This window comes from Macrotis lagotis, chromosome 5, assembly GCF_037893015.1.
Source record: "Macrotis lagotis isolate mMagLag1 chromosome 5, bilby.v1.9.chrom.fasta, whole genome shotgun sequence".
Taxonomy (NCBI): Eukaryota; Metazoa; Chordata; class Mammalia; order Peramelemorphia; family Peramelidae; genus Macrotis; species Macrotis lagotis.
Genome location: NC_133662.1, coordinates 137,405,596 through 137,432,211, shown reverse-complemented (window position 1 = coordinate 137,432,211; position 26,616 = coordinate 137,405,596). Strand labels below are relative to the sequence as shown.

At 34.6% G+C, this 26,616-nt stretch overlaps 1 protein-coding gene across 5 annotated transcripts in view; it reads right to left on the bottom strand.

The window, feature by feature from the left end:
- The window catches only part of LAMA2 (laminin subunit alpha 2), an 811,978-nt gene that overhangs the window by 300,448 nt on the left and 484,914 nt on the right, over window positions 1-26,616 (bottom strand). For all 5 annotated transcript variants that reach the window (XM_074187557.1, XM_074187558.1, XM_074187559.1 and 2 more), the window contains exons 14-15: window positions 24,864-25,075; window positions 6,696-6,807 (exon numbers count right to left, since the gene is read on the bottom strand). In XM_074187557.1, coding sequence (XP_074043658.1) covers window positions 6,696-6,807; window positions 24,864-25,075 — 324 coding nt within the window. The remainder of the gene's footprint in view (window positions 1-6,695; window positions 6,808-24,863; window positions 25,076-26,616) is intronic.

Sequence of the window (26,616 nt, the reverse complement as noted above, 5' to 3'; positions counted from 1 at the left end):
CCCATTATTATAAAGGGCCACACTATTCTCTCAGTCACTCAAATTCAGAATTTAGGAGTGTGAGGAATGTAGGGTATGGAGGGGAGCCCTTAGGGAATCCATTACAAAGGGGGAATGGCCCAGCCAATCACAAGACTGGGAGAGTTTTCCTAATCCTATTCCTGGGATAGTAAACCCCAAACTGGTTCTCAACCAGTCAAGAGTGACCTAGAGATCTTGACCTAATGCAACTGAATTTGTGCAATTAGGTAATTGAATCTTAACCCGCACAACCCTTGTGAGGACCAGGGTTCATTAGCATATCACACATGGTATGATTGATGTGGGGGGATTATGTTAGGGGCATATCATGGAATGGGTGGACCTCTTAGATTGTTACTCAAACTCTGAGAGCCTATGAACATCCAAGAGGGAGGGGAAAGAGTTTCTGAAGACTATAAATTACCTGAGGTTCCAAGACTAATTTGTGCCTCATGCCTAGGTGAGGTACCCGTATCTTGTAAGGTGTATCTTGCAAGGTTCATGAATAAAATGTACAATTTTCTCTCACTCTAGCAGGTTTTTCTTTTCATTCATTTCTCACCCCCCACCACCTCCATCCTAACTATTGTCAAAGGCTGTCAATTTGACCTTTGCACATCTCTTTTTTAAAAAATGTATTTATTTATTTTTATTTTTACAAATGAATTTTTTTATACATTACTAAAATATTCTTGTTTGCACATCTCTTGAATATGATTCCTTCTCCCCTCTGACACTAAGACTATTGGAGGGCAGACTGACATCATATCAGACCTCCTCTATTATAACAACTATATCAGCTTCAAATGTCTTCCCTCTCCTATCTGTTCTCCATTTAGATGCTTAAAGTGATTTTCCTAAAATGTAGATCTAATCATGTTCCCTTTCCCCCTCAATCTATTCTAGTGGCTTCTTATTGAAGCTAGGAACAAAAACAAAATGCTATTTGGCTTTCAAAGCCCTTCATAACCTAGCCTCCTTTTACTTTCCAATCTTCTTATAACTTACACACCCACACACATACTCTCTGACCTAGAAATACTGACCTCCTGGTGGTTTCATAGATAAGACACTCCATCTCTTGCCTGGAGGCATTTTTGTCTGATTGTCCCATATACCTGGAAGGCACTGTTCTCCCTGGATTACCAATTGAAATCTTCCTTTCAAAAGGAAGCTTTTCTCAAACACTCTGTGCCTTCTCTTTGTTTATTACTTTCTATCCTGCTTTGTTTATATCAATTTGCAGAAGTCTCCATTTTTTGTTTGTTTTTGTTTTCTGTGAGGCTACAGAGTTAAGTAAACTGCTTAAGGGCAGGAAAAGGCATCTTTTGCCTTTTTTGTATCCCAAGCTAAAGTTGTATGTCCTCAGACACACTAGCTGTAAGACCTTGGGCTAGTCACTTAACCCTGATTGCCTTGAATCTAGGGCCATCTCTTATTGTTCTGATTCATATCTGAACCCAGATGGTTCTGAAGGAGAAAATGAGACTGTTGACTTAGCACAGTGCCCATTCACTCAAATTCAAATCACAGGCTTGTCATGGCATCACCTCCCTGATGTCAGTCTTCTTCCAGAATGATGGACAAAAAAACAAACCAAAGAAACAAACCAAAAACACCTTGTTTGTCCTTGGGAAGGTGACATAGGGAGGTGAAGCTATGATATTCAAGTAAATTGAAGGGAGGCTGTGTAAAGTCACCAAGTTTACTTTCTCCTCTAAAATTATGCAGATCCAGTGGCTAGGATAATTGGAGATTACCCTGCATTCAGTGGGAGACCTCAGTCTTTTAAAATTAAGGTCTTTTACAAACAATTGTAACCCTAATTAAAAGAGTGCCCAGCACATAGTAGGCACTTTAAAAATATTGATTGATTGGAAAAATAGGTTTGAAAGATATTTGAATAACCTTTAAAGTTTTTTTTCTAATTCTGAAACTATCTCATTATTTTGCATTGAGAAGCTACCTTTTTTTAATTTGTAAATTGAAAAAGAAGGAAGATAAGGTCCTGAAATGATAGATTGTGATAGATTCATGTTACTTGTTATTTCAAATATTGCATATTTTATGTTTCATTATAGATATGCATTCTTTAAATGAATTTCACTGGAAATTAAGGATATGGATTCAAAAAGTATATAATTTAAGTGCCTGTTCCCTACCTAAGCACTGAGTTAGGGTCTGGGAATACAAACATGAAAAGACTCTGCCCAAAATTCTATGGGGAAATTTGTTTTCAAAAGGAAAGGAAGGTATTCATTAATCAATCAAATAAAAGAGATTTTATGAAATACAATGTGCCTGGGATCACTAAACCCTGGGGAAACAACAAAGGTAAACAGTCTCCCCACCCTCAAGGAGTTCACATTTGAATTCTAAAACTACTGTTTTATTACACAGTTAGAAGGTAACTGGAAGGGATAGAATGCATAATTGGGGTGAGCTGAAAAGGTCTTTTAGGGGAGATGTTGATTGATCTGATTCTTAAAGGAAACCAGGGATTTTAAGAATTGGTGGTGAAGAGGGAGAGCATGCTGGGCACTGCCAATTTAAATGGAATAATAATCTGTATGAGGAAAAGCAAAAGAAGGTCAATATACCTGACTTTGTAGAATATGTGGAAAAAAATCTTCTACTATGAGGAGACTGGAAAGGAAGGAAGCAGTAAAGAGCTTTAAATGCCAAACAAAGGGCATTGCATTTGATTGGTAATTGATTAATTTATTATTAATAAATGATAATTATTTGGTAGTGGGAATATAGCCATGCCTTGTTGTTCAGTCACATCTGACTCTTCATGACCCTATTTGGGTTGTTTGGGGCAAAGATAATGGAGTCGTATGTAATTTCCTTCAAAGTTAATTTTACAGCTAAGGAAACTGAGGCAGTCAAGGTTAAATGACTTGTCTAGGGTCATATAGTTAGTAATTTCTGAGATCAGATTTGAAGTGAGGGAGAGGAATCTTCCTTATCCAGGTGATCTAACCTCTGCCTCATACTTATAACCTATAATAGGGAAATCACTCTGAATGGAGGTTGGATTATAGTGAGAAGTCAGTAAGGCAAGGAGCAATTTTAAGATTGTTAAGTTGTTCAGGTGCTAGGTGAGAAGGCAGTTGTATGAGTGAAGAAGAGGACATGATGAGAAATGATGTGAATATATGTATAAATGAGAAGGTTTGGAAAGCAGAGATTGGGAGTAAGAAGAAAAGGCCGTGCTGGAGATTTTGAACTTCCATGGCTGGGAGGATGCTGGTGGTCTAGGAAAGTTCAAAAGTATAGAAGATTTTAGGGGAAAGATATTAGGTTCTCTCTTGGACAAGATGGATTTGAAATGCCTCAGGGATATATAGTTTCAGATGTTCAGGAGGTAGTTGGTAATGCAAAACTGGAATTCAGAAGAAAAGCAGATTTGGAATGCATCTCCATGGAGATTATAATTGAACCTGTTGCAGAAATGGACAAAGACCCCTCCCAGATGATCCAGGGACTGGCTTTACCAAACCTCCTGAGGTAGACAGTTTCCAATAGTAACCCCTTGCTACTTTTGCCTTAGTATCCCATATCAATTCCCTGTTGATTTTGTTCCATGAATTACCCTGTTTTAAGAATATTAACTTCAGTCATTTATTGTAAATGGACAGAAGGACACAGCTACAGCATTTAATGTTCTTCAGTGTCTCATTCAGTCTCTTCTTGGTACTGAAATGCTTAGCTGCCAAACTTCCAGAGTCCTGGGAAAGTTCTTCTCCCTCTCTGACCCAGTAGGCAGATTTCTTTAAGTGAGACCAGCTGTACTTGGATTATAATTCTCTTCTATTTCTTGTAGCTAAGAATATATTTTCTCCAGTAAGTATATTGTTGTTTTTGTACGACCACATGTATTTTATGAATAGCCATCTTTCTTGTCTTTATTCCATATAGTGTTATTTTGAATAATATTTGATTATATTTGAATAATATTTAGTTTATGAATCCACCCTAAAAATCTCTCTATATGGAGACTCTCATATCATGCTCAGGATAGCTTGCCATCCCTCTTGTAATGTGTCCTAATTGTCTAGCATAAATGATTTTTGCTTTACTCTTTTCTTTTTTTTTTTATTTGGCTTTTGGAAGTCAATGGGGTTAAGTGACTGGCCCAAGGTCACACTACTAGTATGTATCAAGTGACTGAGATTGGATTTGCTCTCAGGTCCTCCTGACTCCAGGGCCAAAACTTTATCCAATGTACCACCTGACTATCCCTTCTTATTCTACTGTTAATTGACTCTTTTTTTTTAGTATTTTTTTTTGCAAGGCAAATGGGGATAAGTGGCTTGCCCAAGGCCATACAGCTAGTAAATTATTAAGTATCTGAGGCCATATTTGAACTCAGGTACTCCAGGGCTGGTGCTCTAACCACTGTACCACCTAGCCAATTGACTCTATTAGTATTATGTGACCCTGTCTCAGGAATCCAAACTGGTAAGTGATAGGTCCTTAAAAAAATTCAGCTATCAACCCATGGGAGTCAATATATTTATCCCCCAAAATATTATTGAGCAAGGATTCTTAATTTTTATATTTTAGTTATGGGTCCCTTTGCAGCCTAAGAAATGCTATAGAACTCTCAGAACAATGCTTTTAATGCATAAAATAAATACATAGAATTATAAATATTGAATTTTTTTAAAAATTCCATCCAAATTTACAGGCATCCAGAAATCTATCCACAGATCTCTTTGCAGAGCAAGAATGGGGTGGAGAATGGAGAAAATTCCATGGATCTAAGATTAATAAGCACAGGTATAGAGGAAAACATGAATTGGACAAAGGACAGAGTTTTAGGAACACCCATATACCAGGAAAAGAGAATGGTAGGAGAATGAGGTCAGAGTAGTATCACAAAAACCTAGAGAACAAATATTGTCCAGGAGGAGAAAGTAATCATCATTATCAGTTGTTCCTGAGAGGTCAAAAAAGATGAGACTTTTAAAAAAAAGTCTCTTAATTTACTGGCTAAATAACTTAACTTCAATACTTCTTCAAATGATATGTGATTTCATCAATTTTCTTGCTCATGCTACACATAGAATATAATCTTCATATACAACATATACAATCCTACATATTCAAAGCCCAGTTTGAGTCTTTCTTCATGAAGGTTTCCCTAAATCCTCATATCCATAAGGTTTCTCTCTCCTTTGAACTCTTATGGTACTTATTGTTTTCATGAATGAGTGCTTCATCATTTTTATATCAATCAAACAGTTAATCAACTGTTTATTTCTATTAAACTCTGTCTATGATGTAACTGGTGCTGGGGTAGGTAATTGGTATATACATATATATATGAATGGTTAGGTCCCTCAGGGAATGAGACACTACTCAATTTAGGCAATTAATAAATATTTCTTCTTATTTATTTGATTGATTTTCCTAACCACAGTCCCTTTGAATCTGAAACCATTCTCAATATACCACACAGTTTTCAAAATATGTTCTCTAATGTAAAGGAAAATTATGATATTCAGAACTAAGTGCATCTCTCCATTTTTCTATTCATAGGCTTTGGTATACATGGTGGCACTACAAATTCCCTGCGGTTTTCCAGTTATTAAAAAAAACTTGATATGAATATAATTGTAAGAATATCTAACATATAGAAACATATAATATTTTAAAGAAAAAGGTAGCTGACAAACAAATGCTTACATAACTTGTATAAATGGCATTCTGTTTGTAGTATCCTGAAGTGGAACATCTTGGCATTAGCAAATGTTTCCTTGCAGGCAATGGTTTTGTAAGATTTAAGCTCTTATTTACCTCAAGCCATACCCTACTACTATGCTTCTGAACATATGCATATATGTGAGAGTGATGCAGAGTTCATGCTTGTTTATACATGCTTAAGGTATAAGTATACTCAACAGCCTTTCAAAAGCATTCTAGAAACACACAAAAGGGAAGAAACTACAAGAATAAATAAAAAATACTATATTCAAAGGTTACTGGGTTGGGACTTTGAGGAGCTGGTGTGCAAGTTATAAAAGAACACATCAATCTCAGTATAATCTAAAATATTCAGGTGCTCTAATAAACAACCCCTGTGCTTCAGAATCTCATCGCCATATAAATGAGAAAAGCTGTAGAAAAATTGCTGAAGTAAGATCTTCCTCCTCAATCTAACGTTTTCTGAGCCTCTAATCAGTTTGCACTTTAGGAAATGCATTGACATTTATTTGGGGGCTGAAGCAGAGAAAACATGATGTAGAATAGGGAAAAGCAGGAAAGGTAAAGGATTTCAGGGATAATATCCTTTAATGATTGAAATGGAAATGATGGGAAATGGCCTCTGTAATTTTGGGGCCTTCCAGTCTTAGTTTACATACATTTTGTTTAATAGTACATTGATGATTTAATTGGCTCACAATATTCTTAAAGAAATGACATGTATTTCTAGAACAAGATTCCGATGGGATGACAAAAAAAAAATAATATTTTCAATTTAAACTTGAGAATCATTCTTTTGCAAAAATAAATATCAAATATTATGCTTTCAAATGGCATTCAAATGTGTTGATTTGTATATAACATGTAATGAATGACAACAGATTATTGGAGACAATTGGGCTATCATCTAGTCAGAATATATTTGAGATAAAATATTTTAATTCTTCTTAGAAACCTACCTCACAAGAGGAGCCGCTGTACCCTGGAGGACATTGACAAAGTTCCACGGCCTCTGCAAGATCTCCATCAGTATGATATGGCACAGCTGATTCTAGATTCACAGAGCTCAATCTAAAGTAGAGGGGAGAAAAATGTATTTAGAATATATACATAAAATGCAAATCCATAGGATTCACATGTTGACCTGAAGTATAGCTGTGGTTTAAAATTATGAGGGCAATTACCTTTGTGGTGTTTTCAAAGGGTAGGAAGATAAGTGAACATTTATTCATTGTTTGAAGCTCTTGATATTTATTACATTTTAGAAAAGCTTGGCCAGTTTAAAGTACTCTAAAAAAAACTGCCAAATCATTATGAAATATAGGGTGTCCATTCTTGGCCTATGGCTATATGCTTCAGCTCTGATTACGTATTTTTTTGTGGTTTGAGATTCAAGCCGTTGAAGCTATTTTATAACAAAATATTGCCACTTTGGATTAAAGCACAACAATTGTATTTTGGCATCAGGAACTGGTAATGTAGCTTCATTCTTTCCTGATTACAATCTTGGAGATTTTCAAAGCAGATCATGTAGGGCAAAAAACTATTTAATCACTGGTTTTTAACTTTAACATGTCACAAAAAGAAACCAAGAAAATTGTAATTATTATTTTTTCAGAAATCAGATTGTAACAGCTCTCAAACTCACAGTATTACTAAATCTGAGTTAAAATCTATTAAGGTTATCCTGTCCAATCTGTAACCGCACAAAAATCCTCTCTACTATATACTTGAGAATGGATCAGTCTCTGGTTGAAATTTTCTATTGAAAGGAAGCTTTATATCAGTTGAGGTAGATCATTGCAATTCTGAATGGTTCTAATTGTGAGGAAATTTTTCCTTCTTTTATTATTTCAGTAGTTACATAGGTCTTAATTTTATGTTTAAGGAACTCCCATACATTCTTCAGTACTGCCCTTTGAAGAGAAAAAGAATAACTCTTTCATATGTTACCACTCTAAATATTCAAATACAGTTATCATAGAATTCCCTTAGTCTTTTCTTTTCTAGGCAAAACTTCTCTATTTCTTTCAGTCTCCAAAAACTTTATTTCCAGTCTGCTCTCTATTCCCATTGAACTTATAATTCAAGGTCCATCTTTTCCAACCTTGGTTTTATAAAGAATATAGAGGACTACTGCCTTTCTCAAACTGGATGTGGTTTAAGGCAGATCCTTTTAATGCAGTCTAAGATTGCTTCAGCTTTATTCATTACAAGATCCTATTATTGAATAATGGTGAGGCTTTTTTTTCATATAAACTATTCTCTAATGTTTCCTCCTCTAGTCCTATCCCTGTGCAATTGATTTTTTGAACCTAAGTGAAAAAATTTGCATTTATCTTAATTAAATTCCTTTCCTAGCCTGAAAAAAAGTTCTTTTGGAAACTAATTATGTTATCTAACATGATGGCTGCCCTCTCATCTTCTTCCCCATATAAAATTTTAATTAATTTGAAAGCTATGCTTTTATTCAAATAATGTTGAATAGCATAAGGCCAAGTACAAATACCTGGGATAATACACTAGAATTCTCTCTCTCCACATTGACACTTGTCCATTGATGAAAACTCTTTGGCTATCACCATTTAAATGGTCACAAATCTATTTAACTATAATAGCATGTTTCTGTTTCAGTCACAAGAAGAACATGACTGTCAAAATATTGTCTTGAAAGATAGTTATATTTATGGCTTTCTTCTGATCAGGGGTAGCTAGGTGGTACTGTGATTAGAGCACTAGAGTTGGGAAGAATTGAATTCAAATCTGTCTGAAGACTTTACTAGCTGTGTTACCCTGGCATATCACTTAACCACACTTTGCCTCAATTTTTTCATCTGTGAAATGGAGATATTAATAGTACCTGCCTCTCATATTGCTGTGAGGATCAAATGAGGTAAGTTTAAAGTAGAGCATTCTAAGTTCTATATGAATGTTAGTTATCCTCATCAACATCATCATTTCTCGGTCTAGAGGCTCTGCTAATAAAGTAAATAAGGTTAACCTAGCATCACTTTTGGTTGATGTAGGTAGCAAGGCTCTTAGTGATTACCACTTTCCTTTCATTTATTTATTCAGATATCTATTTATTTGTTTATTTACACATTTATTTAGTTTTTCAACACTTTTTAAATTCCCACAAACCATAATAGTATATTCTGGAATTTGGTCAGAAATTAAAGTCAAGTTCACCAGCCTATAACATAGTGACTCAATTCATTCATCCCCTTTTTGGAAACTTTTGTATCATTAGCATTATTTCAATTAAATCTTATTGATTCTGATCAAATAAAATGTTGCCCAGTTAAAAATATTTAATTGAATCTATTTACCAAGGTTACCTGTTGACTTTTAGAGATTGATACCACTGAAAAAGTTTAGTATCTTTGCTCAAATTAAAAAAGTTGATCAAGTGAAATTATTGAAATCAAAATGCTTCAACAATTGCTATTCTTGTGTCATAACAACTGTTAACTTAAATATGGCTGCCTTAGTTAGCTTTTATGAAAAAAAGAAAAATATATTTTCTTCACACATTTTCACTTATTGCTAAAATGAAATTAAAAATTAAGTGAAGAAAATATTTAGCAACTTCTTTTAACAAAAAGAAGTAAAAAGCACTAGACTTTGTTAACAGTTCTTTAACACATGAGCACAGTATCTAGCTGCTGAACCTTTTAAAATCCTTTAAAAATAAAATTTATTTAATTAATGTTATTTTAGTCACTTTTGATTTTGAGAAAAATGCTTATTTTTTGTAGTATTTGGACCTTCACAATATTAGATAATACTGATAAATAAACAGATAAAGCAATAAAAATAATATTTCTTAGTAATATGGATATAACCAGGGCTCAGACTTGAGTATTTGAATAAAACAACAATTATAACAGCAACAACAAAAAATTATGGATGACATTTACAGCGTAACAATTCACTATTCTTACTAAGCTACTATTGTCTCACTCTCATATAGACCATTTTCCAATGATGGGGATAGAGTTTCACTGATATTATTTTTGCATCCAAATTATTTTGTGATTAATGGCACATGTTTACCAGGCACGTTGCTAGATTTGGGGATATGAATGGTAGCCATGGATCAGATCAAGATTAGTTAGTCATGTGGGACCAATGAACTATTTTATCCTTGTTAGCATCAGGCATTAACCTATTGAACAATTTTATTATATTTGTGAATGGTTATATTTGAAGTAGTTAAATAATTTGGAGGAGCTACCTAATTACTTAAGGTGATAATTGATTTTTACTATGGGAAGATAGGGAAAAAAGAGGCAAAAAAAAATATTCTATTTGGGATTATCCAAACTATTCAAATGATTTTCGTGCAGAATCACTCCATCACCAAAGTGCAATATATCTGAGCATACAAGAAATTAGGGCTGCAGTTTCCTGCAAGTCAGAAGGAGTCGTCCAGGGCAGAAAGTACCACTAAGTCTCTGGAGAAAGATGAATGATATTTTGTTGGGGTTATGGTGGGAGACAATCAACAAACGCTTTTCATATTCCTAAAATAGTATATTTCTTATGCTTTTTCAGCCAACAAGAAATGTTTTACAGGAAACAGAAGAGAGCTTTCAATGGGGAAACAAGGGATATAAGGTAAAGCAGGGGTATGTTGGGGAGTGGAAGAGTGTGAGTGACTAAGAAGAAAAAGAGAACACAAAGAATAGATTTCTAAAATTTATAAACAAATTTGACATTCTTTCTAAAATTGTTCAGGGGAAGTTTGACCAAGAGACATAGAAGGTACTCAAAAATGAAATTCTGATATATAAAGAGAAAAATTTCCATTGACAGAGAACTCATCAACTATTTCATATTGTACTTTTGTATGAACTGGACAGAATGCAGTAAGTCCAGGAAGCAGAAAATAAATAAAAGATGGTGCCAAGCACATCATAGTCACTTACTTAGTGTTACTTAATTAACTACAGACTGAATAAGAATAACAGAAGGGTATATTGTTGTAAGTTATTTTGGAGAAAAAAAGAAGGATCAAAGAAGGGACAGGAATTTTGCTTGAGATGATAATTGACTGAAGACAGAGATGCTTGGTTTTTATCTTCCTCTTTTTTTTTCTTTGTCAAGGAAAATGATCTTTGTTTTGGAAATGCCAGAAAAAAATGACTAATAGAAATTGATAAGCAAAATAAATAAAGATATAGAAAGGAAATGCCTACTTGTCTTCGATGAATTCAGGCCCAGAATCTCGCCCAGATGAATTACATTCTTAAATACTGAAAGAATTAGTGGGTGTGATTGCTATTCAGGGATAGCCCTGGTCAGGAATCTGCAGGCTTTAGATGGATCCCAAAAGGTCTGATACAGAATGAAGTCCATTCACTCACCCCAGTTTTGATCTGGTTGACACAAATGTGATTTTGTCTCTGCTTTGAGTTCCAATAAATTGTTGCAGGTTTTTTTTTCAGGTTCAGTCTTTCCAGGTTCTGTGTTCAAACTGTAGGTTCCCACTTGGACTGGACTTCATTTCCTCATTAATCAGCTGCTGATCTCATACTGAGTTGGGTATCTATCTATTCTATAGTCACAATCATACCACACTGCTACTCACTTCTCTTCCAGTTCCAGGTTCCAGTGCTATGCTCTCTTGAATTAAATCTGTCCTTGGAGTCTGCAGACATCTATTTTCCTCTGCCAATCTGGACTAGAAAACTGACTTATGATTTTTTTCTTTGAGTTTCCTGGTTATGATTTGGTGTCATGAATTTTTTTATGTCTTTGTTGGAGCAGATGTGGGAAAAACTATGCTGTATTGCTTCCCTCCTTGCTACCTTTGATAGTCTCCAGAAAAATCCTTGCTTTGTCTCTTCAAGGAAAACCTGTGAGCTATCCATCTGCCTTCTATTTATTTTTTCTTTTGACTTTATTTATTTATTTAGTTATTTAGTTAGTTAGTTAGTTTTTGCAAGGCAATGGGGTTAAGTGGCTTGCTCAAGGCCACACAGGTAATTATTAAGTGTCTGAGGTCGGATTTGAACTCAAGTACTCCTGACTCCAGGGCTGATGCTCTATCCACTGCGCCACCTAGCTGAACCCTGGAAGTTCACTTTGGTCCTGGACTTCTCAAACTAGAGGTACCTGTGACACTTAGCTCTGATTGTTTGGTTCTTCTTACAGTTTTCATTTTAAGGGGGATGCTGAAGCCAAGCAATCAAGATAAATATTTGTTTGACATAAAGAAGTAAATTTGCTTAAAACATTAGGGAAACCTGCAAAGTCTTATACTTTTAGTCTTAGAAATCAATTTTTGATTTCTTCATGTTCTTATCACTGCCCTAAAGTGCCAATAATGAATGCTCATATGTTCTATGACATGGTCAAGTTTGGGGCATTTTTATGATTAAATTCAAATGCTTCACAGTTCACTCAATTAAATATCATAACAACTCAACAAGAGCAAAATAAAATCAAATTGATCATGAGGCATCCAATTTGGTCATGGATACAATATAGAATTCTATAATTTTAGAGGACATATAATTGATGAGCACTAAAAATGAAGAAATATTTAAATTTATATTAGGCTATAGAACCAAATCTCTATCTAAAAAGTTAAGAATTTTCCAAGCTATTAACACTGGAAACCTAATCTATTGTTAACAAATTAGTAATTTTTCACTTTATATAATCTCCATAAATTAGAGAAATATGTCACATGGATCTGAAGTTGATTGTATTACTTCTAGGCAATGAACACCAGCTGGGAAAAGGATGGGACTGATTATATTTCTAGGGAGAAAGGAAGAAAAGACATTCATTGGAATAAAGATTAAAATCTAAACATTCTAAGAAGGAGATAGGAAAAGGAAGGTTTGGGAAGGATTCAGATCTGGTGGTAATTTTCCTCATGGATCTTTATTTAGGTCCTCCAAACTCCAACTTCAGACTGACACTTGCTGTTTTTATATATGAGTGGTAGCATGAAGTAGTAGATAGAGATCTTTTTCTTGAATCCAAGAAGATCTAGATTCAAGTCCTTCCTTTGACACATATTGATTGATCAGATCATTAAGTCTCTCACTGCTTTAGAGAAATCTCTAAGATTATAAACTATAGAGAAAGAATTAACTTGCATTGGTAGATGGATTTTCCTCACCTACTCTCTATCCCTAACCCTTTTAGATATTTGAGTCAGGTTGAAGTACATTCAAAGTCTAATAATATGAGGAAGAAAATTTTGAGAAAATGTTTAAAATAAAGATCCATGAGGAAAACTACCAACAGTAAACTGCCAAATTTCATTTGTCTCTTGAACAGATGTTTCCTTTCCTTAATCTATACAACCATTTTGAACAATGAGAAATCTCTACATATAAGCATCTTACCCAGTAATATTCCACATTTGCATTTCCAGTGTTCCATTTGAATTTCCAGTGTTCATTAGCTTCTGCTATTTAGTAAATGTGATTTTAATGTGTTTAACAATTTTAAGTGTTACCCGTTGAAGAAAACTGCAGTTTATTTTTTCTCCCTCTCAATGTGGTCATTTCCATTCCTCTATGTCAGATTGCAATCATTTAAATCCATAATGTTGACAATAATGGTGCCCTGGATTCGGGAAATGAATGAACTATCCAAGCCTTGTCAACTAAAGCAAATATATAAGCTAACTATTACTGCTTCTGACTTCCAAATGCAAACAAGATATATTTATTTGATGAAGGGAGAGGGCAAAGTGACACTAGCTAACATGGCAAGAATTGGAACCAGATCAAATGCCCTGATATTATGCCTTGATACTGGAGTGAAGATTACTCATAACTTTCCCCTTAGAGAATCTTCACAGAATGTTGATATCAACTAATTAGTCAATCAATAAACATAAATTAAATACTTGCAATTGGGTCAGGTACTATAATTGAAGACAATAGAAAGATAAAGAAAAAACAGCTTCTATTGTCAAAGAGCTCACAGTTTAGCAGAGGAAGACAGCACAGGTATCATATAGTTACATGCAGTATCTATACATGTGTGTATATAGGTATGTGCATGAATCAAAACTTGAAGGAATCAGAATGTTGAGTATTCAAGACATGGGGAGACTGCCTATAGAACACACTCAAGTAGGAGATGTAGTATTATGTATGACAAATAGCAGGAAAGACAATTTGGAGAAGAGTATCGCACAATGAGACCTGAAGGGTATTGGGATAAGGGTATTAAGAACTTTAAATGCCAAAAAAGAAGTCAATATTTTATCCTAGAAGTATACAGAAACCATTTGATTTTATTGAATAGAGGAGTAGCATGAACAGATTTTCATTTTGGGAAAATCACTTTGGCTTCTAATATTTGTTGTATTCAATATCACAAGTTCCCTTGATATTTGGCTCTTAATAAAAATTTTAAAAACCATTTCTCATTTCCATTCCTTTTTGGTATTCCTTATTTTGTATTCATTTTAAAACCTGCCACTTATCATTAGATTCCATAGTAATGCTAGAGCAATAAAGACAAAAAAACATTATGGTGGAAAACTTTTCTAGGCCAATCTTGACTACTGGACAATACTTTAATAATATTCAGTTTGGAGACCTCACATAGTCTAGAAAGATCCTCAGAATCCTTTCTAGTCTAATTCATCCCCAAACAAGAGTGACTGTACAAAATCTCTCATAACTTGGCAGCAGTGTGTCACATTAGCTACCCAAGTAAATGATTCTAGGATTTCAGACTGAATGGGAGGAGAGTTATAGGGTGATAACTGATAGAAACAAAAGGGTCAAGTAATACTTTTTGCTAAGCTAAGAAACCAAAATGAGGATGAAAGAAACATACTGATTTATATTTAAAGCTACTTAAGGAGATGAAAGAGGCTGAGAAAACAAATAGACTGGTTCATTTTGATGAGAAGAATGCCTATATCTTCCTCAGAAGTATACTAGAAATGTAGGTAGAAGTGGCAGAGAATCTAGGCCATGACCCAATCTTCAAGGTTGTCTTGTGCTCAAATAAACATGGTTGCAGTGGACAGAGGGCTGGATCTGGAGATAGGAAGACATGCCTTCAAATATGATTTCATAAATATAACCCTGGGGAAAAACCTTTAATTTTTGTCTTAGTTCCCTTATCTATAAAATGGGGAATAATAATAGTACCTATGTCCAGTCTTATTATGAAGATAAAATGAGATGTATCTATAAAGCACATTGAAAACTATAAAGCACTATATAAATGCTACCTATTGCATTTTCTCACCACCCATTCAATTTTGAATCCCTTCAGTCTGGCATCACTATTGAAACTACTCTCTCAATTGCTAAATCCACAAATAGCCATTTTTCAACCTTTGTTCTCCTTGGCCATTCTGTAGATTTAATACTTCTGACCACACTATCCTTAATTCTATCTTTGTTTTTTCTTTTAAAGATGTGGCTCTTGTTTAGCTCTTTTATGTCATCAAATCAGTTTTTCTTATTCTTTCTTGATGGTTAATCATCATTTGTTATCTTTCAATTCTCTCTCCTCATCCCATCTTCTCTGTCTATACTCCTTCACTCTTCCCCTTGTTGATCTTGTTAGTTTCCATTAATTTACATATCATTTCAATGCAGAATGCATTGCAAACTGCAAATCTAAATGTCCAGCCATAGCCTCTTTCCTAGAATCTAGTCTCCCACTATGTATGTACTTAAATATCAGTTTTCATCATGATCAAGTCATCAGCATTATTATTGTTTTTTCCTTCACTCCTTTCAAATTACCACCTTCTATTTTGGCAGCCATGATTTCTCCCCTGGACTATTGTTAAACTCCTTAATTAGCATCCTTGCTTTCAGTCTCCTTCTTCTAAATAGCTGCCAAATAATTTCCCTAACATACAGATCTTGCTAGTGCACACACCAGATCTCTACTCAAGAAGCTTCCATGTCCTGAGAATAAAATACAAATTCTTAGCTAGATATTTAAGGATTTTTACAATTCAGCTCCAACTGACATTTGCAGTCTTATTTCATTTAGTTCCCCTTCAAAAACTATGTTATGGCTGGTTAGATTGCTGGCATTTTTCTAAACTTGACATTCCAACTTCTAGCATCATGACTTTGTAGAGACAATTTTCCATGCCAGCAAGGTACTTTGTCCTCATCTCTGTCTTTCAGAATCATAATCTTCCTTCCCAGCTCAACCCAAGTGCCAAGTCTTCCATGAAACCTTTTCTGATCCCATCTCTTATTGTTAATGCCCTCTTTGTCTCTAAATATCTTATATCATATTTGCATATATGTAAGCATTTTGAGGACAGAAACTCATTCATTTTTACTTTTCAATCTCTAGCTCCTAGCATTGTACCTTGTTCATAGCAACTCCTTAATAAATGTTTATAGAATGAGTGAATTAAAAAAACTTTAATCTGTATGTAATAGAGTCATAGTTTCTTCTACAATATTTTTTTCTGTTCCCTACAAATCAAATGATTTGTTTTTGTTGATGTTTGTCAAACTCATAATAAAAAATTTATAAAAATATTAAACATTACTCTATATATGTATGTGTATATATACATATATATATATATATATATATATATATATATATATATATATATATATATATATATATAGCACTGTACTAGAGGCTGAGGATACAAACAGAAAAATAGGACCATTCCTAGACTCAAGTCAATTAATTTAAAACAATGGTAGCCAAGAAAACCAGGAGAATTCATCTGGAGAGCACAGGGATTGAGAAAAGTCACTGGGCAGTTGTTTGTCATACTTTTTAAAATAACAATGGTATTGATGATTACCAATCCCAGAATGATAGGTAGGAAGATGAAAAGGGTATGTTTGGGTAGAAGAAGTACTTAAAGGGCAACATCATGGATGGTGAGATGACCAGGATGAGATATGAAATATGTTCTCAAGTCTGACAGAAATAGTGAAACAGTTAAGCTTATTATTCACTCTCTAATAAGAGCAGTTTAAAACCCAAGGTGGAGTTATAAAGATAAACGGATTCAAACTCAGTATCTCCATCTGCAATGTTCCTTTTGGGGACATTCCTTTTCCTATCTGGGTCTTAGTTTTCTTATGTGAAAAAAAAAGGAATCAGAGGGGGGAGCATTGGATAAAATCAATGAAGGGAGAAAAAACTATCTTATCCACAGAGTATACTAGAGCAGTGGTGTTAACCTGAAATAGAAATAGGCATCATTGAACCATACAAACGAATCCCTACAGGTGTATATTGACTTAGAAAGCCATATATTAACTATTATTTTCTGAACTTTTATTTATTTTATTTCCCAATTACATTTTAATCTAGTTTGGGCTGCACTCGGATGTATTGTAGGCTATATGTGGCCCTGGGTTTTAAACTAAGTAATGGAAACAATTTCAGTTTGACACTGAGGTGAGGTGGCAGTAAGGAAAGACTTAATAAAGTCACAGATGACTTTGTTAATTCTATGCACATTTTAGGGAAGACACTAGCAAGTTGAAGTTCAGCCAGAGGAAGATGGCCAGGATATTGAAGGAACTAGAGAAAAATACTAAAACAAATATAAATTGAAAGAAGGAAACAACCTCCAGAATGAAAGATTCTGGAGACAGAGTAAATATTAGAAGTATTTAAACAGGTGTTCCATGAAAGAGGAACTTGATATCCTGACTCCAGAGAGATCCAGGTTCTGCTATAGCGGATACTTCTTGATAAACGCATAAATTCCCCAATAACTAAACTCTTCCAAAGTGAAATGGACCAATATTGTGAGGTAGTAAATTCACTGCCTCATAGATTTATGCAATTGGTGCATTGTATATAGTGCTGGACCTGGAGGCAGGATGAATTCAGATCTGAACCCAGACACTTAGTAGTTATGTGTCTCCAGGCAAGTCACTTAATTCTGCTTGCCTCCATTTTCTCTTTTGTATAGTGAGCTGGTGAAGGAAATAGCAAACTTCTATTTTTGCCAGGAAAATCTCAAATGGGGTCACAAAGAGTTGGACATGATTGAATAACAGCCAGAGTTTTTCAAGGGGAGACCAACTGTTGGGGATTCTTTTTGAATATGAAACAGACTGGATGCAGCAGTCTACTGAAAAGACCACTGGTTTTGGAGTTGATGATGCTGGGTTTGAAAACTGGCTCTGCCACTTATTTCAATGTGATCTTAGATCCTGAAATGGGAAAAAATGAGGGATAAAAGGGCCACTAAGGTCTTTTCTAGTTCTAAACCTGTTATTCCTATTACCTATGAGAAGATTTTGAGGTCTATGGTTCTATTAAACAGACAGGGTAATGCAGTCATTAAGACATTGTTTTATTTTGTTTTTCAGGATATAAGAAATCTGTAAAGATTCTATTGAAATAGATTTTTTGGAGTTACTGGCTGCAAAGGAGATGACAGAGAGGAAGAATCTAGAGAAGGAAGGCTAAACGCATATATAGAAATGAAGAGGAGTACATTTTTTTCAAACAGTATGAAATGAAGACGGGACAAGTATTTATGTGTGATAAAAAGTAAGTCACAGAGAAGAGGAGAGATTATTTTCTGAGTAAATTAGATCATAGATAAATTATGAAAGGTGGGGTATGAGTGATATAGTTCTTATATTTGCTTTTCAGTACCCAAACAATTGTAAACCAATTCAGTTGGAGTATTAAAACTTTTTGAAAAAATTGCTATTAGATTGAGACAGAGCAAGTCTTCAGATGAGAAACATATCACAGCAAAAGACTAAATAGTTTTCTTTTTGAAAAAGGTCTTCTTCCAAAGGAACAATGGATATCAGACTCCATAATGTTCAACTACTACTTCTCCCAAATAGTTTTAACTAACCTGAATTGTTTTCCCATCTTGAATTTGATGATATGAAAAAAAGTACATAGGGTACTGGACAATCAGTCAATCAAGAAGAATTTAAATGCCTATTATGTCCAAGGAATTATGCTAGGGTTGAAGTGAAATAACCCCTACTCTAAGGGTGTTTACATCATGGCAGTAATGGAAGACATTGCCATGAAAGATGGTTGGAAGTGTTGGTTATGTTTAGAAAATGAATGGTATGGGTAGCTAGGTGGTGCAGTGCAAAGAGCACCAGCCCTGGAGTCAGAAGTACCTGAGTTCAAATCTGGCCTCAGATACTTAATAATTACCTAGCTGTGTGGTCTTGGGCAAGCCACTTAACCCCATTGCCTTGCAAAAATAAAAAAGAAAATCATAAAACTGAGCAATCAAAATTTTTCTTGTTCATGAATCAGGTATTAACTTAAAGATAGTGTGGGATGCTAGAAAGAGCAAAGAGTTAGAATCACTAACTATGTTTAAAGCTTGTATTTGCTAGTTTATACTTTTATGATCTTGAGAAAGGGAGGAAAGAAATAATCATTTCTTAAGTGACTCATGTGCTGGGCATTATGCTAAACACTTTTCAGTTATCTCATTTGATACAACAATCCTTGAAAGAAAGTGCTATTATTATCCCCATTTTGCAGTTGAAAGAAAAAAAGTTACTATTAATATAGTTAGACAATGACTATTTTCCTTACTCCAGGACTAGAACTCTATCAATTGTGCCAGTTAGTTGCAACAAGTGGAAGCTTCAAGATGACAAAAAGATGAGAGGATTCTCTTCCTTGAGCTACTGAGTACTGTCCTTCAGTACTACTATTCTCTGAACTCTATGGAATGTTTTTGGCAGGGTGATGTGATTGGAATCCCTATCTATAGGCACTTCCTATGCAGAAACTTCACTGATGCAGATAAGCAATTCAACTCTAATATATAGTGTGAAAGAGGCATTAAGAGTCTATTTGACTGGCCCATAGTCAACAGCTAATATGTGAAAGACACAGGACCTGACCCCAGTTCTTCTTTATCCAAAGACTAGTCATATCACTTCTATCATAACAAAGATATCACTAATGTATTGCCAAAAAAAGGCATCCTCATCATCTTGAGGATCTAATGTTAATACCATGTACAACAATGATATCTATATAATACTTTGTAACAACACATTAGTTCTTTAGCTCCATGGAATCTCGGATCATCAATATTAATATTAGTAATTCAGGCAGACATAATTGAACAGATTTTGGAAATGCTGTAATCAGATTATGTCACCACTGTTAAAAGTTTGGAAAATATCCCAATATTACATATTGCATCAAAATTGCATATTGCATCAAAATATGAGGACTGATATCAAATGGTATATGCATTTACATTCACTTACCTGATGCAAGCAAATAACTTTCTCAATAAACCTAAACTTTGAGAGATACTAGATATTTTGATTTATCTGAGGTCATAAATAGCAATTTGGTAATTTATGTCAGAATTCACAGTGTTCTAGTCATTTGGTCCCCATCACTACTAGGCTGATACTTAACCTTTCCAGTCCTGTTCAATAAATTTAATAGTTTTTTTCATCATTGTTTCTCAGATCTAGCATAAGAAATAGAAGCCCATTCTGATTCTGATTTTTAAAGATCTAGTGGGTATATTGTGAAATGTTAGACTCTTTAAAATGAACACCCCAGACCAGTTTGGGTTGACTTTTCTAGTTCTATTTTCTGTGCATATTACTATTGTTCAGAGTACATAATTTTGAATGAATTGTGACTTCACAAATGACAAGGCACAATTCAAATGATTTTTTTTTGCACTATTAAAGGGATAGAAGGCTAAGTGAGTATATTTTCTTAATATGAAGACAATTTTCCTTTAGGCTCTCAGAGTATTCTTAGTTTGATGTTTTCTCCTACTAACATAATCTAAAACCCAAATCTGTATTAATAAAAATGTTCTGATATAAGAACATAACTGGCAATAATCATATGAAAGTAGAATTTGAAAGTTCTTTCTAGAGTTTGAAAGATATAAAATGGGTATAATTGTTATAATTAATCTGGGTCACTGCTCACTTAAGGGCATAATATATCCCTAAAAGATTCAGAAATAGCACCATCAAACTGCCATTTCTGTTCTCAGATCTCTTCATTATACTTAGATATTAAAGATATTGGGCACTGTATCAAATTCTTGTCATTTGCAGACATAACATATGGCCTGATTAGAAGTTTTGGACAAATATAGGCTAGCTGTACCCATGGGCATTCCCATACTCATTTGCAGATCTGCATAAATATACATATACACACATTTATAAAACCATTTACTCGTGGACAAATTAAATGAATTTTTAAAAAAACTTTCCATTAGACTTTGGAACAATTCCAAACCACAATGTTAATTTTACTTTTGTATTTCCTCAAAGAAGTAAAAGGAAAACCTACCCTTAAGGACTACTCAAATGATACAGGTGACTGAATTCCTTTTGATCTTAGTCATTATATCTATACATAAGCATTTTCACTGTTAATGGTGGAATATATCAGATGTCAGTCAAAAGCATTTTTAAAATGTTAGCCATTATGCAAAGTGCTGGGGATACAAAAATAAGGTAAAAGATGGTCCTGACTTTATCCTTGAAAATTTGAAACTAACTTTGAGATCAAAGTAGTTGAAGAAAAGCCTTTATTCTTCAAAACTGGGGAACTATTCCTCTAATAGAATTATCTCAAAAGATAAGAGTTCAAAGTATTTACTAATGCTATTCTGATGATAGCCAACCATTTAGGTTGTTTGCATATTTCTCCTCTTAAGGCACTCTAGACCTCATCCAACCTCCTTTTAATTATTGCTCCTGATACAGAACAATCTAACTGTGATCTCCATTGCTTTTTTACATGCTGCCACACCTACTCCCCCATTCTTCTATTTTCACTCCACCCTCCTCCTCCTATTCCTATTTCCCTTTGCCTCTTAGAATTTCTAGCTCCCTTGAAGTTCAGACCAAGTATCTCTTGCTAAATAAAGGCTTTTTTCTTCACTTGTTAGTGCCTTTCCTTGAAATTACTTTTTATTCACTTGTTTACATTTTGTTCTCTCTACTTCAGTAAAAATGTAAGTACCTAGAGGACAAGGGATTGTTTCATCTTTGCCTCTGAATGTAGGTACCAGGTTTTATCCTGGTGTCTAGCACAATTTACTGCACATGGTAGGGGCTTACATTCAATGAATTCATGTCTATTTTGTTTGGATGACATCTTTTGAATAAAAACTTCTAAGACTAATCTGGGTCCTATGAAGTTCGTTTCTGTACTCATACTCATACAAAATCATTTAGTTCTGGAATCAAAAGATCTTAGTACAAATTTTGGTTTCCACCCTCTGCTAGACTTGGGAAAGCCACTTAATCTTATTGGATCTTGGTTTCCTCATCTACAAAATAAGGGGTAGAGGAAGATGGTAGGGTGCTGAAACTGAATTTTAAAAAAAAACCTGAGTTCAACTCTGACTTCAGCCTCTTCCTAGCAGTGAGGCCCTGGAAAAATTCTTAATTTCAGGGGCTGGCTAGGTGGCGCAGTGAATAAAGCACTGGCCCTGGAGTCAGGAGTATCTGTGTGGCCTTGGGCAAGCCACTTAACCCCATTGCCTTTCAAAAAAAAAATTCTTAATTTCCCAGACTGTAAAAAGGGGAAAATTTCACATCATAACTTTCCTCATCCAAGATTGACATAAGAAATTAAATGGGAATTATTTTAGGATTTTTGTGGGAGACACAGATGACCCATGAAGGTCAGCTATGACCAAACACTAAACCCAAATTTTACAATATGGTACTATAAATACCCCATAAAAAAGAAAAGGAAAAAAATTCAGACTTCTTCTCTGGAGGACCAAAATATTGATGAAGACTTTTTCAGATTGGGGGCAGAGTGTACTTTGTCCCTAATCCCGGAGATGTGGAAGGAGAACTGTAGTGCTTACCTCCTGGGGTTGTTGTTGTGAGGGTCAAATATGTGATAATATTTGTAAAACATTTAGCACTTAACAAATGCTTTCTTCCTTCTTGTCTTTCTATTTCCTTCCTTCCTTTTCCCTTACAGTACAAATGCTACACTTATGATTCTATGATGCTAGTTTACCATTTTCTGAGGTTTCTTCTTTGAAACCATTTTGTAGTAATTTTCAAACAGTGAAGATCAGCATGATACTAAGAGAGAGCAAACTACAGTGTCCCCCAAACAGGAGGGGTTCTCACCATTCTTTTTAACTAACCGGGCATGAGTAACATTTCAAGACTCAAAGGTAAATGCTATTTCCAAGGGATAAGGAAGAAGTAATAGAAGCTAGTTAAACTCTTCTACTATAATATGAGCATGAAGACCTGTCTTCATTTTCCTAGTTAAGGACGTATGGCTTAAGCCAGTGAAACTTACTGCCTAGGGTCAATATAAAATTCCAGAATGAAATGCTGAAAAATATCAGAGGTAGGTAGACATTACAAACATCTTAGGCGTCTAATAGTAGGAGGAAACACTTCTGTGAATGCTATTTGTTGTTTTCCCAGTTTATTTAATGATTATATCAGAAGGAATACAAGTGCCTTTCGAGGGTAGAAGTTTAGAGAGAGGGCTCACAGGTACACTAATTCTTGTTGAGCTCTTCTCATTTATTTGTGTTTTCACAGAACTCTGCTGCAAGTCAGAAGCCTACTGTGCAGGAGAAGCTGCAATCACTTCAAGTGATATTTTACAAATATGACTCAATTCGCCCAGCAGAACAGAGATAAATAAAATATAACAAGTCTGCCACAATGGGAGTCAGGCTGCCTCTTGGCTCACCTCAAGTGGGTAGCACTTTCAAAACTTGGCATTCCATTTTTATAACTGATTCCCCAGAGGTACTATTTGGCAACAGAAGTGGCACAAAAGAGTCATGTATCTGGTTTGTCTTCAAGGGTGACCCTTTATAATCATCTTTGTTAAGCATGCCATTCTCCTAATGGGGAGGCTTTAGATGAGTTCAAAGAAATCCATGATGTTAAGTGTTGACTGACAAAAAATTGTTTGTATTCTTCCCTTTTTCCCTCTACCACCCACTATTTTTTTTTGTTTATTGTTTATAAGCTTTTCATTTATTTATTTTATTGGCAAAGTAATGGGGTTAAGTGACTTGCCCAGATTTGAAATCAGATACTCCTGACTCCAGGGCCACTGTGCCACCTAGCTGCCCCATTGTGATTCATTTTTGAAGCAGGAAGATTCATTCTTCTTTGTATGACAGAGAAGTGCTAACATTTTCTGTTGTCTAAATGGGAAATACATCATTAGTCCCTAAGTATTTCTTCTCATTCTTTTGGCATCTCAGACAAATTCCCAGTAAAACCATCTATGAAAGAAAGTTCTCTTCTTATAAAGATTAGGATGATTAGCATAAATATTGAAAATGAAGGAAAAACTCAGGGAATTTTGGCAGGAAAGTCTCTTACAGAAGAATGTGTTAGAAACACAATGTTATTGTATGACTTTCTTATATGGAAAGGATGAAATGTCAACTTATAGCCATCTATGATTAAGTGACTCACTCTGATTTAAAATACAGTGGCCACTAGATCTTTTAATATTTACTAAAAATCAAGTGGGCATGGGGGAGAAGGCATCCAATTAGGACCCAGTTGAAGTTTGAAATTTTGCAACAGAAATATCATGATTCTAAAACTAGAAAGCAAAGCTAATCATACTTACAGGATTAGAGATTTTTCACAGGAGGCAAAAAAAGTTCTTACTCAAAAAGAAACTGGGAAATGTTAGAGAACTCTTACATTTTCATAAATGGATTGAAAGAAAAAAAATCAGAGAATCTTCTATTTCTCATTGTTGATCATGGGCTACTTTTGACCTGGTAAATGGCAAAACACAATTTAAAAACCATTAAACATAAATGTGCCCCAGTGAATCTCACACTATATGAATGTACCGTATAGAAAGAATTTCTTTCCCAATTTAATATTTCTCAATCTAGAAATCCACTATTGGTGTATTTCAAAGGAATAAGGAGCTATGAGTACTAAAGATTTAAGATAACAGTAGGAGCAATTTGAGAAGTTACCTTTAAAAAAGAAAGGTTCAAAATAATTATCTTCCTGCACTCCAATCCATCATTTAAAAATGTTTCATTGACAAACATGAATCTATTGAACAAGTTCTGAAAAATTAGCACTGATCCAGTGTTTAAGGACTGCTTCCACAAAATTGTACCCAAGGCTGTAAAGTGTAGTTTCTGCTTTTACCTGAAGATGGCATCCATCCCAAGGATGTATGTGGCTTGTATGAGAAGTCTCTTTATATTTGCCAGGACCGTCATAAATTCCTTTCTACTGACTTGAGATCCAGTGTCATGAACTTGAAATAATTCTGAACTGAGCAACACAGCATGAGTATACTCTTCAGATGGTGACAAGTAGATTTCCTCCTGGGTTGTGCTGATGCGCAAGTCATTTCCCTGAAAAATATGTGCAATAATGAACCTAGAATAGATAATAGCAAAAACTTTGACTTATACAGATAGCCTAAATATAGTTCCATTTGTGGTCTAGTAGATGAAATGCTAGATTGAAGTCAGAAGGACTCAGATCCAAGCTTTGCCATTTACAAGCAATATGACCTTTAGAAAATGGGCTTAACTCTGGGCCTCATCTGTAAATGAAAAAAATTACTCCCACAATCCATTCCAGCTCTAATTCTATGTTTTCTTGTATATTTTCATCCCAGGATAGTATTTCCACATTTACTCAACAGACATCTTGTTTTTTCTTCCCCACTATTAATGGGCAAATTTGTAGTAAATACTAAAATAATTTTGATATTAGCCTAAGCAATAATGACAAAAACTGATGAGTATGTTGGGGGGCAGGGGTAAGAGATGGAAGTAATTCCAGTTTTGTGTTTTTTTTTATTCTACAGGCCATTGCTGTTCTATGTGAATGCAGAACATAGAGAACTAGCTTCATTCATAGGAGCTGAGTAGTAAATTATCAATAAGCACCTGCAAAATACACACTTTAGATCTTCCTCATTTCTTGGTGTGGAAAGGGGGATAGGTCATAATGACTGTCTACAGGAAAAATCTAGGAAATCACCCAGTATAACGTTCAAAACAAATTAATGGCATTGTAACAAGAAAAGCATACTTGACCAATCAATCAATTTAGGCATTTCTCTTTACTCTCTAAACATATTAACAAACTATCCTTTCAATAATATATTTAAAGAGCTACTTTCATCTCAGAAGAAACCAAGAAAGTGTAGTAAAGAGAACATACTTATAGAAATCTAGAAATTCAGAGTTAGAAAGACCCTCAGAAGTCATCTAAATTTAATTTCCTCATTTTAGAGATGAGAAAAAAGGCCCCCAAAGGTGGAACAATTTGCTCAATTTCAAATAGCTAACTTAAAGCAGAGCCAAATAGAGTAACCAGATTTCCTGATTTTTCATATTTTTTTTTCCCACAGTACAAACTGAGCCTAGAGAAAAAAAGTCTTAAGCTTCATAGTGTAGGGGTGGCTAGGTGGAGCAGTGGACAGAGCACTGGCCCTGGAGTCAGGAGTACCTGAGTTCAAATCTAGCCTCAGACATTTAATAATTATCTAGCTGTGTGGCCTTGGGCAAGCCACTTAACCCCATTTGCCTTGCAAAAAAAAAACCCTAAAAAAAAAGGAATCATGGTGTAGTTGTGAAGTATCAGCCATTCTGGAGAGAATTTGAAACTAAGTCCAAAAGGTTATAAAACTGTGCATATCCTTTGATCCAGCAATATCACTACCAGGTCTTTATCCCAAAGAGATCCTTAAAATAGAGAAAAGGACTACATATGCAAAAATATTTATAGAAGCTCTTTTTTTTGTAGGGTCAAAGAATTGGAAACCAAGGGGATGCCCATCAATTGGGGAATGACTGAACAAGTTGTGGTTTATGAATGTGATGGAATACTATTGTTCTATAAGAAATCATGAGCGGGTAGATTTCAAAAAAACTTAGAAAGA